General features: G+C 48.7%; 5 protein-coding genes across 5 annotated transcripts; 2 read left to right on the top strand and 3 right to left on the bottom strand.

The window, feature by feature from the left end:
- Positions 1 to 1,017: 1,017 nt before the first annotated feature.
- On the bottom strand, positions 1,018 to 4,476 carry N7516_001455 (Higher eukaryotic phosphomevalonate kinase; the record flags this gene model as incomplete). The annotated part of the gene is made up of 1 exon (XM_057214177.1): positions 1,018 to 4,476. One exon carries the CDS (start codon positions 4,474 to 4,476, stop codon positions 1,018 to 1,020), a length of 3,459 nt encoding a protein of 1,152 aa, XP_057076060.1.
- Positions 4,477 to 6,233: 1,757 nt separating this feature from the next.
- N7516_001454 (uncharacterized protein) lies at positions 6,234 to 7,843 on the top strand (the record flags this gene model as incomplete). The annotated part of the gene is made up of 3 exons (XM_057214176.1): positions 6,234 to 6,464; positions 6,526 to 6,629; positions 6,688 to 7,843. 3 exons carry the CDS (start codon positions 6,234 to 6,236, stop codon positions 7,841 to 7,843), a joined length of 1,491 nt encoding a protein of 496 aa, XP_057076059.1.
- A 1,912-nt stretch (positions 7,844 to 9,755) lies between these two features.
- N7516_001453 (putative ethanolamine kinase) lies at positions 9,756 to 11,354 on the bottom strand (the record flags this gene model as incomplete). Its single annotated transcript, XM_057214175.1, has 5 exons — positions 9,756 to 9,930; positions 10,001 to 10,344; positions 10,422 to 10,852; positions 10,978 to 11,089; positions 11,178 to 11,354. The coding sequence occupies 5 exons, from the start codon at positions 11,352 to 11,354 to the stop codon at positions 9,756 to 9,758; spliced, it is 1,239 nt and encodes a 412-aa protein (XP_057076058.1).
- Positions 11,355 to 12,885: 1,531 nt separating this feature from the next.
- N7516_001452 (cysteine and histidine-rich domain-containing protein) lies at positions 12,886 to 14,054 on the bottom strand (the record flags this gene model as incomplete). The annotated part of the gene is made up of 3 exons (XM_057214174.1): positions 12,886 to 13,198; positions 13,281 to 13,797; positions 13,949 to 14,054. 3 exons carry the CDS (start codon positions 14,052 to 14,054, stop codon positions 12,886 to 12,888), a joined length of 936 nt encoding a protein of 311 aa, XP_057076057.1.
- A 227-nt stretch (positions 14,055 to 14,281) lies between these two features.
- N7516_001451 (glutaredoxin family protein) lies at positions 14,282 to 14,611 on the top strand (the record flags this gene model as incomplete). Its single annotated transcript, XM_057214173.1, has 1 exon — positions 14,282 to 14,611. The coding sequence occupies one exon, from the start codon at positions 14,282 to 14,284 to the stop codon at positions 14,609 to 14,611; it is 330 nt and encodes a 109-aa protein (XP_057076056.1).
- Positions 14,612 to 15,630: the final 1,019 nt, after the last annotated feature.

The raw sequence follows: 15,630 nt of genomic DNA, 5'->3' as shown, positions 1-15,630 counted from the left end.
GATAGCATATCACGGCCCCCGGAGAGCCGTGGGAAAGCACCACAACATTCACATATTATGAACTATTACGATAATCTACTATGCTTAGTTCAAAAAAGGTATACTACCTAGGTAGCTATACAATTGGGAAATGAAAGATTAGTAAGTGGTAGATGGAATTGGTAACTAACTAAATGTAGCAAAATACGTACCGGGTAAGGACCTCACCTCTTGCCGCTTTTTGATCACTTGATCACTGACTATTACATAATCAACATGGCTCACTGATCATCCCCTGACGGTAAATGGACACCGCCTCCGCTAGGCGTGAGGCTATCTGACGAGCTTGCTTACATCGCTACTAAAAGCGATATGTCGAACAAGGCGCTGAAGCAGTCATACCCTTTCGATTTCGACGGGAACGGTATGATTAGGGCGACACGTTGCCCCGAGGACTCCCGCTGATTGCGGTGGCTTGGGGGATAGTACCGTTGGCTGGACGTGTATACGCCCTGCTCTACGCCGCGCTACTCGATAAGAATGACAAGAATATCAAGGCCGTGAGGAGCGCGTTTATGATCGTCGCTTCGAAGTCGTTTGTCGAAATGCCACGTACGATTGACAGGCAGCTTTTCACACACTCGAGCAAGTACCTCGAGGGCCAGCACAGCGAGTCCAAGCGGGCGGAGGCCATAAGTATGCTATTGAGGTGCCAGGCAGTGATTGCTACTAATAGGGGACCAACTAGTTACCTAGGTAACTAGTTAGTAAGATACTAGTATGAAATTGAGAGTCAAGAGCTGAGAGTTAGGGGTGCAAAGAGCCCTGTTCTTTCAAAAAATAATATAGTACTACTATTCATTTGTAAGAATACTATATAGAATACTACTCTAATTGTGTACTGGTAAGAATGAGTGGAGGTGGGTGAATCTTTATAGGGTAGACTGTTGTACGTGTAGCTACATACATACCAACACCAAAAGAGAAACAATTTGATAACAAGTCTAAAATTCCAAAATTCCAACAGTCTCTCGTTCTCTATGCACCATCAAAGACCAAAAGGCTTTGGATATTGATGCCAAACTCACGCTGGTACAACAGTTGTCGACCACGATGAACAGGGAACTCACCCACAACCATGATGCTGACATCAGCAATACCAACTTCACCCAAAAGCTGTAGGACCGCACAAAGTGTATTCCCTGTGGAGAGTACATCATCCACGACTACTACCGACGCGCCTCTAGGGATCAAATCCCGTTCTATCTCAATCATCTTCTCATTTGAATTGGATGCCGAAGAGATGTGAGACGTATTCTTGAGGACGGAAACGGTGGGTGGGGGTAGCTTGCCGGCTTCGCGGATCAGCGCCAAGGGTACGTTGACCTGTGAGGCCAACGCGGACGCATAGATGAAGCCGCCAGCCTCGCAACATACTATCCTGTCAACTTTGGCCCAGTCACCCGTGAAGTGAGCATGTAGTAGACCGGTGCACAGGGCAAGCCCACCCGGATGCTGGGAGATGTTGAGCACATGTTGGAACTTAACGCCGGGGCGCGGAAATTCGGGTACTGGACGCACCATCTTGCGCAGTCGCTGAAGGTCATTACCGAAGAAGGGAAGCAGGTAGTCTTCGGCAAACATTTTCGCTTTCTCATTTCCGGTCTCGTCATTGTTGAAGACGAGACTGGGACTGTAGTCCAAGGGCTTCGGTTTTGGTCCGCCATTCGCGTTGTCATCGCCATCAGAATCACCGCCATGGTAGCCTCGGCGAGCACGCCGCGTCTCTTTGTTAGCTTTGACACGAACATCGAGCAGTCTGCTGTCTGGTACCAAGTGCGAGAAGGCTGCCACTGGCGCCTCGTCTCTCACACCGGTGATTAGCAGCACGTCTACATCCCCGGAGCCGTATACAACATTTAGAAAATGCTCCTCTGGTAGCCGAGGCCGATGCTGCACCTGGCTCTGGAAGTACGTGGTCAACGCTGGCCGGTGCTGCTCTTTGTACTCCCGGTCCAGAAGCAGACGGTTGAAGTCGGCACCAGTGGCCGCCGCGTATTCTCTCTTAGTCGCATCGCTGATGCTGACTACTCGTGCCATGAATCTTTTCTGGGTGCATTCATGGAATACGGAGACCCAGATGTTAGCGCAATGGTCCTTGCCGGCGCCGCTTGCTCCCGTGACAAGAATGATGAGCTTCTGTTCTGTGGGCGCTTTTGGAAGCGGGCAGGCGTAGGCTAGCACATTACCCCGGTCTGCTATTCTCTTGAGGCGAGCCAGGCGTGGCAGGTTCGGCCCAAAGGCCTTAGCCGCCAATGCGGTGTCTCTAGGGTCCGGTCCAAGGTCTGCGCCGTAAACTCCACTACTTACAGGCAGCAAGTTGCTAGCGACGTTGTAGACCCACTGCACGGCAGCTCGAGCGACCTCGGTTCCATCTTGTTGGCGCGGCCAGACGCCAGTTACCACACATGCAAAGTCCCAGTCACGACAACCGAAAGCAGTCGCATCGGCTGGAACGTCACTAATAGCTCCACCACCTTGTAGTAGATGGAGATAAGAGAGTGGCGAGGGACGAGTCTCGATGGCTGCCACCAAGATTTCGGCGACATTCAATGCTCCAATGCGTTTTAGGAATAAACATCGCTTGAATGATGAGGTCTTGCTTTTGGCGTGACCCCCATGCATTCCGGACATGTACATCTCGGTATCGAACAAACCGACGCCGTCCACGACCTGTAAATTGTCTTCTGGCCCGAGAATTGTTTCTACGGGCGTGGGTGTCGACATAGGCGTTTCAGAGATGAGTTCAGTCGTGGAAGATTCAAACATGGTTACACCAAAATGCAGCTGGCCAATGTCCCAGTACAGATACGCGTCTGCAGAACAGTTCTTGGGGAGCTTCCTTGCCACCAAGTCATCGAAATCACTAAGTTTGCGCCTCGCCTCGAGATTATCACTCAGCTGGAAAACCCAGTTTCGAATCGAGAACATCGGAGCCGCATACGCCTCGAAAGTAACGCTGATTACGATGCCAAAGTTGGTTCCAGCACCCTTTATCGCCCATAGCAGATCACTTCCGTTCTCTGGGAGCACAGCACCGACGGGCCGGTGTTGGCTTGGTACACGGCCGATGGAAAGAAGCTGGCCAGACTCGACGCTAACCATAACGGCGCCGACGATGGAGTCACACGCGAGCCCGTGCATCCTAGCTAGGTGCCCGATGCCGCCCTGTAGCCATAGGCCCGCGCCTACGCTAGGGCGTGCCCCTAATGGCACTGTCAAGCCTGCCGCCATGGCCTTGCAGATAATATCTCCCGTCTTACAGCCAGCCTCGGCGATGACCCAGGGAGCAGAATTGGAACCAGATTCTCGTCCATCCTCGGCTGTGAGGATATGTACTTGATCAAAGGCGCTCATGTCGACCGAAACGACGCTGGGATAAAGGCAGTGACCGCTATGGCCTCCGCCAACAACTGTCAGGTTGACCCCGTGTTTAAGAGCCCATTGAACGCACTGTTGGACGTGTCGGATCTCTGTCGGCCTAGCGACCGCGGCGGGATGGTGTAGACGAGCTTCCCAGTTCTTAACCCATTTCTCCCCGTCTAACCACGACACCTGTGCCGTCAGCTCCGGTAACGTTGTCGCATGTTTGTTGAAGGCTACCATGATGTTTGGCGAGCTGAATACGAGATGATCTGGGTGGTTCTTGTCGCGACGACCCAAGGCGCGACACACCTTACGCCATTCAACTCGGATAGCCTTGTCCGCCTCCGCATCCTGCATGACGAACCCCGCGATGAACGGAGCAAAAGAGTCCAGTACCTTGTCGTCATTTGCCACACAAACGGCTCCGGTAGGGAAAGAAGCCGTTCGATGGCACACTAACCCGTCGAGGTGTAAAGTCCCGTCGCGATGAAACACCACCACCATTCCGCCTTCGGGATGCTCAACCAGCATTCCCAGCGCTCGTTCGATGAACCTGGCCTTGGGCTTCATGCCATACATGCTATGGCAGAATAGGATAACGTCGAATTTTTCGTCGCTACCACGCGTACGAGTATCACTCTTTGCGTTGCCGTTAATGTCGAATGGAATTCGATGGACATCAGGTGGGCTTTCTAGACAGGGTAGCGGTGACTCCGTCTCTAATGTCGAGCAAAGCCATTTTTCCATCCTTGTAGCAAACAGGTCATTGGGCTCAAATGCCGCATATCTCCGGATTCTTTTCCTCAGACGACCGGGCAGATACCCAAGTACGCTGTTCGGTCCAGGTCCGATTTCTAATACTGAGATATTGATACGCGAGCTGAAGAGGGGAGCTAGCACCTCCAAAAGTTGAGGAATGACAAAGTCTTGGTACGTCATCCACCCTGGTCCCTGTAGTAAGATATTGAACCCAGTGTCGTTCTGTATGTCTGATAATGGCTGCTTCGGGGATGACCCCCTCACGGTGGCATTTTGCCTAAGAGCCCACTTGAGGGAGTCAAGAGTAGCCATGTCAGTCCAACCTGAGTAGAATGACAAGAATGACAAAAATGACAAAAATGGGGAGTTGGGTTGTAGGGCAGAGGTCGCGGGGTAAACAGAACCAGCAATTACTAATGTAGTTTGACAGGTTACTATATCGTTAGTTACTAGTATCTGCCACGTTTTTATGTACTAGGTTTTATTTTTAGCTCGTAGGGTTGTAGGGTAAAAGAATACCAAGCACTCCTTGATTTACCTAAAGGAAAACTAGTAAATAATAATGTAGTATCCTATTAAAATCCACTACTAATTACTAGCTCTATCTGCCCTGCGACCCTATGACTATGATATTCGGCTTGGTCTTCACGGCAATGGTAATGAATTTTAGCCAGGCAAAACTTCGTTTGTAGTTGGCGGCAGCTGGCAGCTGTGTAAAACCACCTACGGCTAGGCATAGATTGAGGCCAAACTACGTACATAAGTAAATAACCGTGTTCGGGCGTGTGCATTCCCTGAGAGGGAAGCTTCTTGGTCTGTATGCTTATAACACTAAATTACAGGCTTTGGGTGATAGTAAACGAACACGCCCCTTATGTCGTTGCAGTTGCATGAAGATTGGAGAGGCAGCCCTTATCAGATCAGGAATAAATGCGTTTTGCAATAAAAAGTGCTTTTTATAGCCATGCGGTTACACACGAAGGTGACACAGAACAGCCCCCCAACGACCCAGATGATGCCCGTTTGTTCCTGAATTCACCGACTTTGCATAATTTCCTAGTAATAAATCTGGATTATCAGTATTCTAATGTCCTTCGAATAGCTAAATATGAGGGCCGTCTTTTACTGGGTAGTCGACTTCGCAATAGTGCATCGTTTCAACCAGGCGAGGAGAACCTTAGGGTAACTTTATGGTGTTAATGAGAAAAGAGTAAGTAAGCCAAAGCAAGAAGTTCAGGAATTTGTAAAGTGACACTAGGAGCACATTAAGGAGGTGTTCTGGAATAAGCTATAGCATTAAGAGAGGAGCGGTTATTGGAATATCGAATCCGCGCGGGTACATAGTGGTGGATTGCATATTCTATAGAGGTAACTTTTCACTCTATTGATAACTTAACACAACTTCAGGGCTGAGGCCCGGCTTTCTATATGTAGGTAAAGGGGGCCTGTCTGATCAGAGAATAAAATCCTTGGAAAGCAAAGCTCAGTACCTTGACAGAAAAAGGGATATTTGCAGAGGAAACTGACTTTGTTGTGTTGGGGCGGACATTGCAAAGTCCGGGTGTCTCCTTTTGGCGGTGTTGATATAGTCCGCAAGGGGGTCAGAACCGACAAGAATCCGAACTAATCCCTTGAGGGCATACTTGGCACGTCTATCTCGCGTCATAGCTCTAGGACGACCCAATAAACTCCGGCTTTGGCTACCCCAGACACGACCCAGCAAAAGGCGGGGAAAGTCTGGGGTTCTCGAACAGAGCCTGGAGTACATGATGCGGATTAGTTGAGCTTGGGTCTTGGTATCTTGGCAATCCTTTTTTGTTCTGTTTTCACTATGAGATTCGGCATTTTCCCAAGCCTATTCCATGAGGTGTGACATGGATGAATCGGACTTTGTCCGCTTCGACTGAGAAGTATTGTCTATAAATGACCTTAACTCGAGGCGTGATGCCTGAATATCACTCACTCAGTTGCTTTTTTCTATACACCGAGTGAAGGTATCGTTACTATCTCATTCCGTTTTCTTGCTATTAATACTCACTTTCCCGGTCGAGGTATTCCACCTCAGAGCTATGGCAATCTTTTCTAAAACCATGAAACCATCTTCGACTCCAACTTTGGAAGACAAAGGGTTTAACAACGCTCATGTTGAAGATGTTGACTCTCTCAAAGTGGCAAATGAGAAAGCCCAAGGGGATTATTCCGGGGCTACAGCCAAGGTTGACCCAGCGGAAATCAGACTTGTGCGAAAATTGGACTTCAGAATCATGCCCATTCTGTGGGCAATGTATTTTCTGAACTATGTAAGCATTGCCTCTACCTAGATATACCGGAAGCTCATATACTAATGCAAATAAAACCAAGATCGATCGCAATGCTATCGCCAATGCACGTCTCAACAACCTCGAAGAGGATCTTGGTCTTGTCGGAACACAGTACAACACTTGTATCTCGATATTGTTTGTCGGGTATGTTGAAGACTTCCCCAGTATATCAAGATGATACATAGCCTGACTTGGAAACTAGGTATCTTCTGATGCAAATACCGTCGAACATGCTCATGTCCTCAAAGAAGTTCCGTCCATCTCTATACATGAGCGGGTGCATGGCACTATGGGCTATAGTCTCGGCTTGTACTGCTTTGACAAAGAGTTACATTGGTCTTCTACTTGTCCGATTCTTTCTGGGAGTCACTGAAGCTCCGTTTTATCCGGGTGCACTGTTTCTACTGTCAGTTTTCTACACGCGCAAGGAAATTGCTCTACGCATTTCCATCCTGTATACTGGCAATATTGTTGCCACTGCTGTTGCTGGTCTGATAGCAGCTGCAACCTTCGCAACACTAGACCAGCACATGAATCTCAAAGGATGGCAGTGGCTTTTCATCATTGAGGGCGCGGTGACATTTGGCATTGCCGGTCTTGGAATTTTCATGTTGCCAGATCATCCACTCACAACACGATGGCTGACGTCGGAGGAGCGCCAGCTTGCCCATGACCGCATTCAGAGAGATACAGTCGGAAGTGACGAGTCGAAGGGTGCTCTGGCTGGCCTGAAGCAAGCCATGGCCGACCCACGCGTGTACCTCTTAGCTTTTATGCAGAACATGCATCTAAGTGCATGTGGTTTTAACAACTTCTTCCCGACTGTCGTTGGAAGTCTTGGGTTCAGCAGCACAGTCACCTTGGTCTTGACATGCCCTCCATATGTGTTCTCCGGAATATGCTGTATCATCATTGGCATCACCTCTGGTCGGTACAACGAGCGGACATGGCACATTACGTTGTCCATGGGTGTCGCTGTTGTAGGTTTCATCATATCCTGCGTGACACTTAACAAAGGTGCAAGATATGTGGCTTGTTTCCTTTTTGCCAGTGGTGCATACGCCGTTAATTCAGTCATTCTAGGCTGGGTGTCTGCTACACTGGGTCAGACACCAGAGAAGAAAGCCGCTTCGATCGGCTTTATCAACGTTGTGGCTAATGCGTCTTACATTTACACAGCCTACCTCTATCCGAAGAGTGATGGGCCTCGTTACTTGACTGGAATGTCTGCAAATACGGCTTTTGGAATTGCAACTATTGGAAGTGCGTGGGCGTTGAGGTGGTGGCTGCAGAATACGAACAAAAAGATTAACAGGGGTGCTCTACCTGGTGCTCATGACGTTCTTTATGCCTATTGAGAGATTGCCTGGTAAATTAAATGATGTGTTTATAAGTCGGTATTAAATAAGAAGCCTGGCTTTCTTCCACACTGCTAAAATGGCAGCCCTAATGAAAGGGTTAGCCAAGTTAAGATGTCTAAGAGATAAAAAAAAACAGAGAAATCATGCACGTTTGGAATATGCCATTCTCAAAAAGTCTTCGCTCAAGTTGAACAAGCTTGTCTTGCGTCTCGTCTTCTGCCGTCAAAGCTTGTGTCTCACTGCCAAGGATTCCTCGTGTTTCAGCGTGCCTTGCCATGGTGAAATCAGAGCCTAAAGTCGAAGAGCCAGGCAACATCATATTGCCAAGCCCCAGGTTTGATCAGCCAGGTCATTGCAACACCTGCTATATGTCCCACCTGGTTATTTGCAGCGTTCAGTCGACTCCAGATATATGGAAAGGTCCTTGGCGCCTCAGTGATATCCTGAACGCCCTAAGGACCCATCCATCAGTATCGCACACCCACCGTGAATCGCAAATAAATAGCCGAGTATCTCCTCTCGCATGTCGGGCCGACGCACTTGATAAACGCGTCGTTCCGGTTCACAAGCTCGGTGAGGATTTCTTGGCAGGTGCGCGCGTTGCTGTTGGTCGTAGGACCCACTTTGGAGCGGGTGGGTTGGCGTTGATTTTCTAGCAGAGATTTGGGTTAGTCTTGCACGGCTTGCACTTTGGGCGGGTTTGGATGGTGCTGTGCGTAGACTGAGTCAGCCTGTTGCTGCTTTTCATCTGTTAAATTTGTATCCATTGGTGTGGAGGGTTGTTGCACTTGTTGCGGAGACGCTTTCTATTATTGTATGGAAGAAGAGTGGGTTTGTTGATCTGTCTGCTGCGCGTTCGATGGAATATTGAGAATTCTCAGGGGTTGGAGGGGGTTTGGGAGGGCATTGGAGAGGAATCCGGCTGCTAAGATGTTGTTTGATTCGGCTGGTGCTGGGTTGCGAATGCGACGAACAACAGAAATTAGTAAAAGGTTCAGGGACATTTAGGGGTTTAGCGTACGTCTGTCTCATTGGGTTTTAAATGGGTTAGTGAATCCTTGCATTGAGTGACTAAATATCAAAAGTATGGTGTTACTATATGGATGTTGGAGGTCTGTACAGGTACTGAAGTGGATATATATTTCTCGCTATTTCTACAACTTCGAATTTTTTTTTTTCCTTTTTTTCACAACCAATTCTGATTCAAAATGTAATGACCGTGTCTATCAGAATATATCAACACAATATCTACACTATCACAGGTTAACTAGGACCGACCTGATTTCAAGATACTGTTGAGTGAGAAAATTCCTGTGGTCTAAGCTCTCAGCATCCCAAAGACTACATGTAGATGTAGGAACAACTTTAGAAACAAGCCTTTAGGATAAGTTGATTCAAAATTAGGGGAAAAAGAAACTATATTAACCTTAGAACACCCCAGCTATGACGTTGTTGAAAGACAACACACAAGACCAGGGAAAATGGCCACCAGAATGCAAAGAGATATACCACCATCTATATCGACAGATACCAAGACTTTTGCTCCGACCGCACACTGCAATCAGAGTAAAGTATTTCCTCCTTTATCTTTCTCTTATTTTCTCTTGTGTTGGACCTCTTGGTCCAACCTCGTCTGTGGTCGTCCAAGACCACAACTTTGATTTGTTTCATCGGTTAGATTCGCTTCCGGTGTAGGCTGACTCCAAGGATATTGTTGAATTCCTGGAGTGCCATGTTAAGGGTTTCTTGCAATTGCAAGAATGAGGTGAAGGGATAGGTGGGATTTGGTCAGGATCATGAGGAATTGATAGCGCTGACAAAGTATTCGGGAAAATGAGGCGCCGAGGGGATTGATTGACGTCATTTCATAGGTGTAGGAGAGAATGGGAACCGAAAAGGGCGAATGGCTTTACGCCTCCGACGCCCAGCGGGACTCGCGCAACGGCATCTCCTCGCCAGCTTGTTTGCGGCTTCCGTCTACCTCGCGCTTCCACGCGTAGTACTCGCCGAGACGGGTCTCAGCGTAGCTGGCGTAGTCGAAATCAATCTGGGAGATTTGCGCTTGGATGAGTGCCCAAACACCCCTAGGAGATATTTTTAGCATGATACGCCCATTACGCTTTTTCATTTTGTCAATTTGTTCGCTGAACTCACCAGTAGAGACCGGGGATGCCACGGAAGCGGTCAACATCTTCGTACAGCCGGTCGACAATCTCAGCTTCGTATGAAGCGTCAAGACCGCGTTGTTCACAGTAGCTCTTCGTATAATCAGTAAGGAACTGACGGCGCACAGACTTTGTCGGCATCATGTTATAATCGCAATCGTAGCCACCCCACTCAGCAAGGTGGTTGGAGATATCGAAGGCCGCGGGCGCAGGGACCGCATATTCATAATCGATGAAGTTGACAGGCGCGATACTGTCTTCGGTTGTAACACCATTCTCGCTCGGGAGGACAATGACATTGGCACAGAGGAGATCGCAGTGCGAGAAGACGAGCTATAAACCCAGCGGTTAGCCATATATCCAACAACGCAACGTCCGTTTCCAGCAGACCGGGACCGGGAGACACATACCCCGTCTTCACCTATTCCCTTCCCATCATCCAGAAGTTCCAGGGCCCACTGCAGCTCTGCCTGCAGACTCAACCGACGAGCGCGCTGCTCGGGGGTGGTGACTGGTAAAGCCAACACCCACTTCTGCAGCACAGCCCACATAGACGGGCCCGCGCGCCGAGGCTGGATTACGGTGATCTCATCGTCCTGGATGTCCACAATCTTGGTCACAGAGAAGACATCCTCGATAGGCGCGGCTCCGCTACTAGGTAGGCCGGCGTGCCACTGCGCCAGGCGGCGGGCGACACCACGCCAGATGGGCGGGGAAACTAGATCCTGGTGGCCGCAGGGTCGGCCTCGGATGAAGCGGTAGAGCAGGCCGTTTTTGAATCGAGCGAGGAGGGGCGGGGCTAGGCCGCGACTGGCCAAAAGTGCGTGGGACTTGGTTTCTCCTAAGAATAATTGATCTACTTCAGCATATGTCGCAATGGGCAAAGGAGGCGCGGAGGGGCTGTTTTGTGGGTTGAGAAGTGGGGGTTTTGACGAAGGTTATCCGTCGGGGGGATTATGCTCGTACTTTCGCGATCTATGAGGATCTCTGTGCCATTTCCGTACGCCCTCATCAGTACTGCCTCATTGTCTATTTGTTCCTCCGTCAGGCCCGGTCTCAGGTTGATAATTTTCAGGAGCTAGGAATCTGTTAGTCGCAATTGGATTCTGATAACCCTATTGCTGGTCCCGTGGGAAACGGCACTGGGAAAAGAAAGAGAGACACACGGTGTTGGTGATGCCGTCGGTGAATCGCACGAACTCAATGTTGTTGCCAGGACCTTCCCAGTCGGGATTGAGGGTCAGGATTAGCCTGAGAGCAGATGCTTGAGAGTCGGCATGGTTGTATAATAGGGGAATGTATCGAAATTCTGGCGCGGTCGCCTGAGTCTCTGTCGAGCCCATGCTGGAGTTGAGTGGAGCGGAGGTGGAAAAAGGGGTATGGGCGCGAGTTGGTTTGGGTATCGGGACAAATCGTGTACTATTAAATTAGTCCACAACTGCTTGAGAGGCACCGCCTCTATATAGTGACAATGTCCTGATACCAAGATTTAGGCAATTGCACAAGTCTAGGCGGCTAGCGCAATGTGCGAAATAGAGATAAAATTTTGGAAAGGAACAGAGCACAAGGTGGAAAGGCGGATTCTGTATTATGGCGAAGGTACAAAAGATTCAGGGGCGAAGAATTTGAAGACGCTATGGATGGCGGGGAGGTTAATTGAGACAGCGAGGGGAGGAGGTCTCGTGCTCCCGACCCGTGATTGGAAGATGTGATTATTTGCTGGGGCCCAGGGTACTTAGAGGACAAAAGGGACTTTTCCACTACCAACTACTACTAGTGGTACATGGATGTATATATTTTCATTTGTTTGAGATGTGAACCTATTGGATAACTGTAGAAAGATTTCTTAATGTCGTATTGCTCGTTTCAATTGCAGTTTGGCAGGGAACTAGTAGTACTCGAGTATCTCGAATGTGTACCTACTTGTTGTACTTTGTATTGTAGGGCAAGTCACGGGACGATCACATGAAAGACATTGAAAATTAAAGAGGGTCTGGAGTCACATGCACTTATGAAGCCCTGAGATTAGCCCTACTTACCCAATCTGAGAAAATCCCTCAACAAAAAAAAGGAGAAATTAGTCATAAAATCCAATATTAGTCAACAAAATGGAAAAATACTTACACCGAGACCCAATCAGCACTAGCGTATATCGACTTCCAAATGCATAAATAGGATCTCCTCGCCCGCGCCTTTACTCTTTTTTCTTTTCTCTCCATCATCAGTAGAGGTTTACATAACTTAATGTAAATTTCAACGGGGCTCCACAATGTGGCTTGCTGAGGGTTATCCTATGGTTTCGACCATCATGGGTTTTCTTCCGTTCCCGGCCCTGGAGAGCAAAGGCGTCTCTCTTTTTCCCAATCACTTTATGGCTATGCTAGGGTATCCTTCGGGAAGCCCCATGGGTGCTAGCTGTGGAGAGGGCGTCACATACCATTTTTTTCAGTCACTTTTATGTGATCTGAGTTGTCTCTGCTTGCTCTGATCTTCTCAAATTTGATCAGAGGTTGCAACGACCGTAGCGTTGGATATCTCACGATCTTCAACTGGTAATTGGCACGCGGTGTAAATGTACGTTGTGTACATACAAGTCGTCTTAAAAAGAGCTTCGTATGCCTCGCTAGGTTTATGAGCTCTTGCGATGCCGTATCTTTATATAAGATCAAACCTATAATGTTCGGGTTGTTCTTGCCAAGATATATATCGTTGATGTCGGCATGCTGAGCACCTCTCAGGCTATGTATGTGTGTCATGGTTGAACACCTGCTACGTATACGGAGTACTGCTGGAGCGAATATCTCAATTGTCATCATCGTCATAACCGTTGAAATTTTCTATCGTGTAGACTTTTTTTTAGATACATGTCCCCAATCAAGCATGTCCTGCATTGCCAATCTGGATGCGCTGTCCAGTCCACTTGTCATCACTGCGCAATACCGGCCAGCTAGTACCGTCAGCCTTGATCAAGCTCAAATCTAGCTTGGTGCCTAGCACGCGGAAAGTTGACTTCTCCGCGTCAATTGGCGCAAAGAGAGTATATGTATCCTGATAGCGCTTGTTGTCCGTGGTAGGAAGGTCAAAGATAATCGAGTTGGCAGCAAACTCAACCTTGGCCCGTTGCTTGTCAATCTTCTTAAGGTAGAGGGAGACGTTGACGGCGGTGGGAGTCTGGTAGAAATCGTTTCTGTAGAATGCCAACGTATATCAGCTTGTCGTTTCTCAAACAAAATAGCAGAGCTGGTCCGCCTGTCTTGGCTTATACGCACCTGACTGTGTCCACCTTCTCTTCGCCCGCGGGCTTGGCCTTGCCAACAAACATGTGCCTCGTCTTCTCTGTGCAGCCGGGGATCTTCAAAAACTCATCGAACTCGAGCACCCGGCGTTTGCAGCAGGACCACCCCTTGCTGCCCTCGTGGAAGACCGGTTGGCCCGGGTGGTGGACGCACTTCTCCTCATCGCGAGCAGTAGACCCGGTATAGGACGCGCCGCAACCCCTCCGACGGCACGTTGCGTTAGCCGGAATCTCCACATCAGGGTCATCAGACTCAGGCTCCTCGATGACTGGCTTCTCAGGCGGCGCTGAAGTTGCGATAGTCGGGGTAGCGGAGACGGGCAGCCGCTCAGACTTCTTCTGCTCAGCCGGTGTAGGAGGAGCAATGACTTCCTCAGCCTTGGGCTTGGGGACGGGGGTGTCGTCGACGGTGGAATGCTTCCCGGTTGTGCACGGCGGGATGGCGAGGAATTCCTCAAAGGTCAAGACGCGGGGCTTGCAGCATTTCCAGCCTGAGAAGTTAGCAGTGCCGCGGGGTAGAAACGTAGCGGAAGCTAGAAACACGATCAGGCGTCACATTGCGCTGCCGCAATGGTCCCCTGTGAACCCTTGGTGGACTCAAGGGATACGAATCTGGAATAGCTTGAACACCAAGGTACTTACCTTTCTGCCCCTCGTGGAACACTGGGGGACCCGGATGATACACGCAGTCTTCTTCCGGGTCGGTGAAGGTCTTTCCACACGCTTTGTGGACGCACTTGCCTGCCATGATGTATAGCAAGACAGATATTATGAGAGAATTGGCAGGACTGAGTCGAAAGAGAAGACTGTAAAGTGTTCTGGAGGGAATGGCGCAGGTTGCCTAACAGGGTTTAGCGGGGGAGCTCGAATGTTCCATCGCGGAGAACTCTCTGACCGCATTCGCGTCGCGGCACCTGTCATATTGAAAACCCCTGTGGTTGAATTCATTTCTTGTATAATTGATATTGTTTCTCCATGTTTCCTACGCGTGCCCTTCTCAGTCCAGCCCGCCTGACGCTGTTTACACGCGCAGGCTGTGGCCTGTGCGATACTGCCAAAAACACTGTGCTTCAGCTCCAGAAACGGCGCTCCTTTGAATATGTCGAAGCGGACATCATGGAACCCGGAAACAAATCTTGGAAGGATGTCTACGAGTTTGATGTTCCAGTTCTCCACGTCCAGTCAGTTCACAACGGGCTGCCCAAGGAGGCCAATCTCTCCGACGCACGCAAATTGTTCCATCGATGGACAGAGAAAGAAGTCGAGCGATCGGTGGACGAAGCGGAAAAAACACAGTCCAGATGATTTATTTTGGACGAGCATTATATGTTCAACTGTCCCGATTCCCGTGGTCCGCTGGCGGGAACCATTACATACCGGGGGATTCTCTTATATTGAGGGATATCGTGATACCGACGCAGTAATGCATCTGACGCTTGTCGCATTATCTTAGCATACTCCTGTCTCTAGTTCTGTTCGCAGGATTTAGCTGTCCCTCCTATACATCCTGCAAGGGGTATACTTCTGTATGTATTTGATATATCTTTGACCGTCAGTTGGATGATGGCAGATCCACCCATGATGTGCTCAGGTGCCCCATCATTGTACAATATATGTAGTCTTTGTTCTCCATGGACATCTTAATGTGTTGATTGTCTGCTTGATCTGTAATTACAATCTGTTTTGCTACCCAAATTGACCTCATCTGGCTATTTTGTACAAATAACCCAATACTTGTGGTATTCGCCACAGCTCAGTCATTCTTTTTCGTCTTAAAGTACCTGAGTGAACTGATGATTCGAAAAATAAAACCTTCTAAGCGCACGTTTTTTACTTCTGTACTTTTAGATGGGTATCATAGGGCTAGTTATTACCGGCATTGCCTGTATGCAACATAGTAGTAGTTAGTAGTTATAGGAGATTGTTTAACAAATACGATATTAATTTTTAACACCGGACTCTTTATACTCCTAAGTGTTAAGTCTTGACTCTTGATTTCTTACTATCTTAATATCTTACTAACTGAATCTGAACTGAATCTGAATTGAATCTGAACTGAATCTGAACTGAATCTGAACTGAATCTGAATTGAATTGAATCTATAAAGTGTATAGTATAGAAATAGTTCACCGCGAACCATAACTATTACGGGCGACTATGCCCTCGCATGACACGGACTGGGATCTCATGTAGTCGATCACCTCACGTGAAATGGCTGTTCGCTCTTTAAGCTTTGATGCTTGTTCGCAACTCTCTTGGAAGTTGCGCAGCAGGATGTCAATTCTTGTAAGCTCCTCGCTCATCGTAGTGAGCGACCTCGACAA

The sequence above is a fragment of the Penicillium verrucosum genome, assembly GCF_028828655.1.
Source record: "Penicillium verrucosum strain IBT 35672 chromosome Unknown utg000001l_segment0_segment0, whole genome shotgun sequence".
Taxonomy (NCBI): domain Eukaryota; kingdom Fungi; phylum Ascomycota; class Eurotiomycetes; order Eurotiales; family Aspergillaceae; genus Penicillium; species Penicillium verrucosum.
Note: the sequence above shows the minus strand (reverse complement) of the source record. Positions and strands in the feature narration are given on the sequence as shown.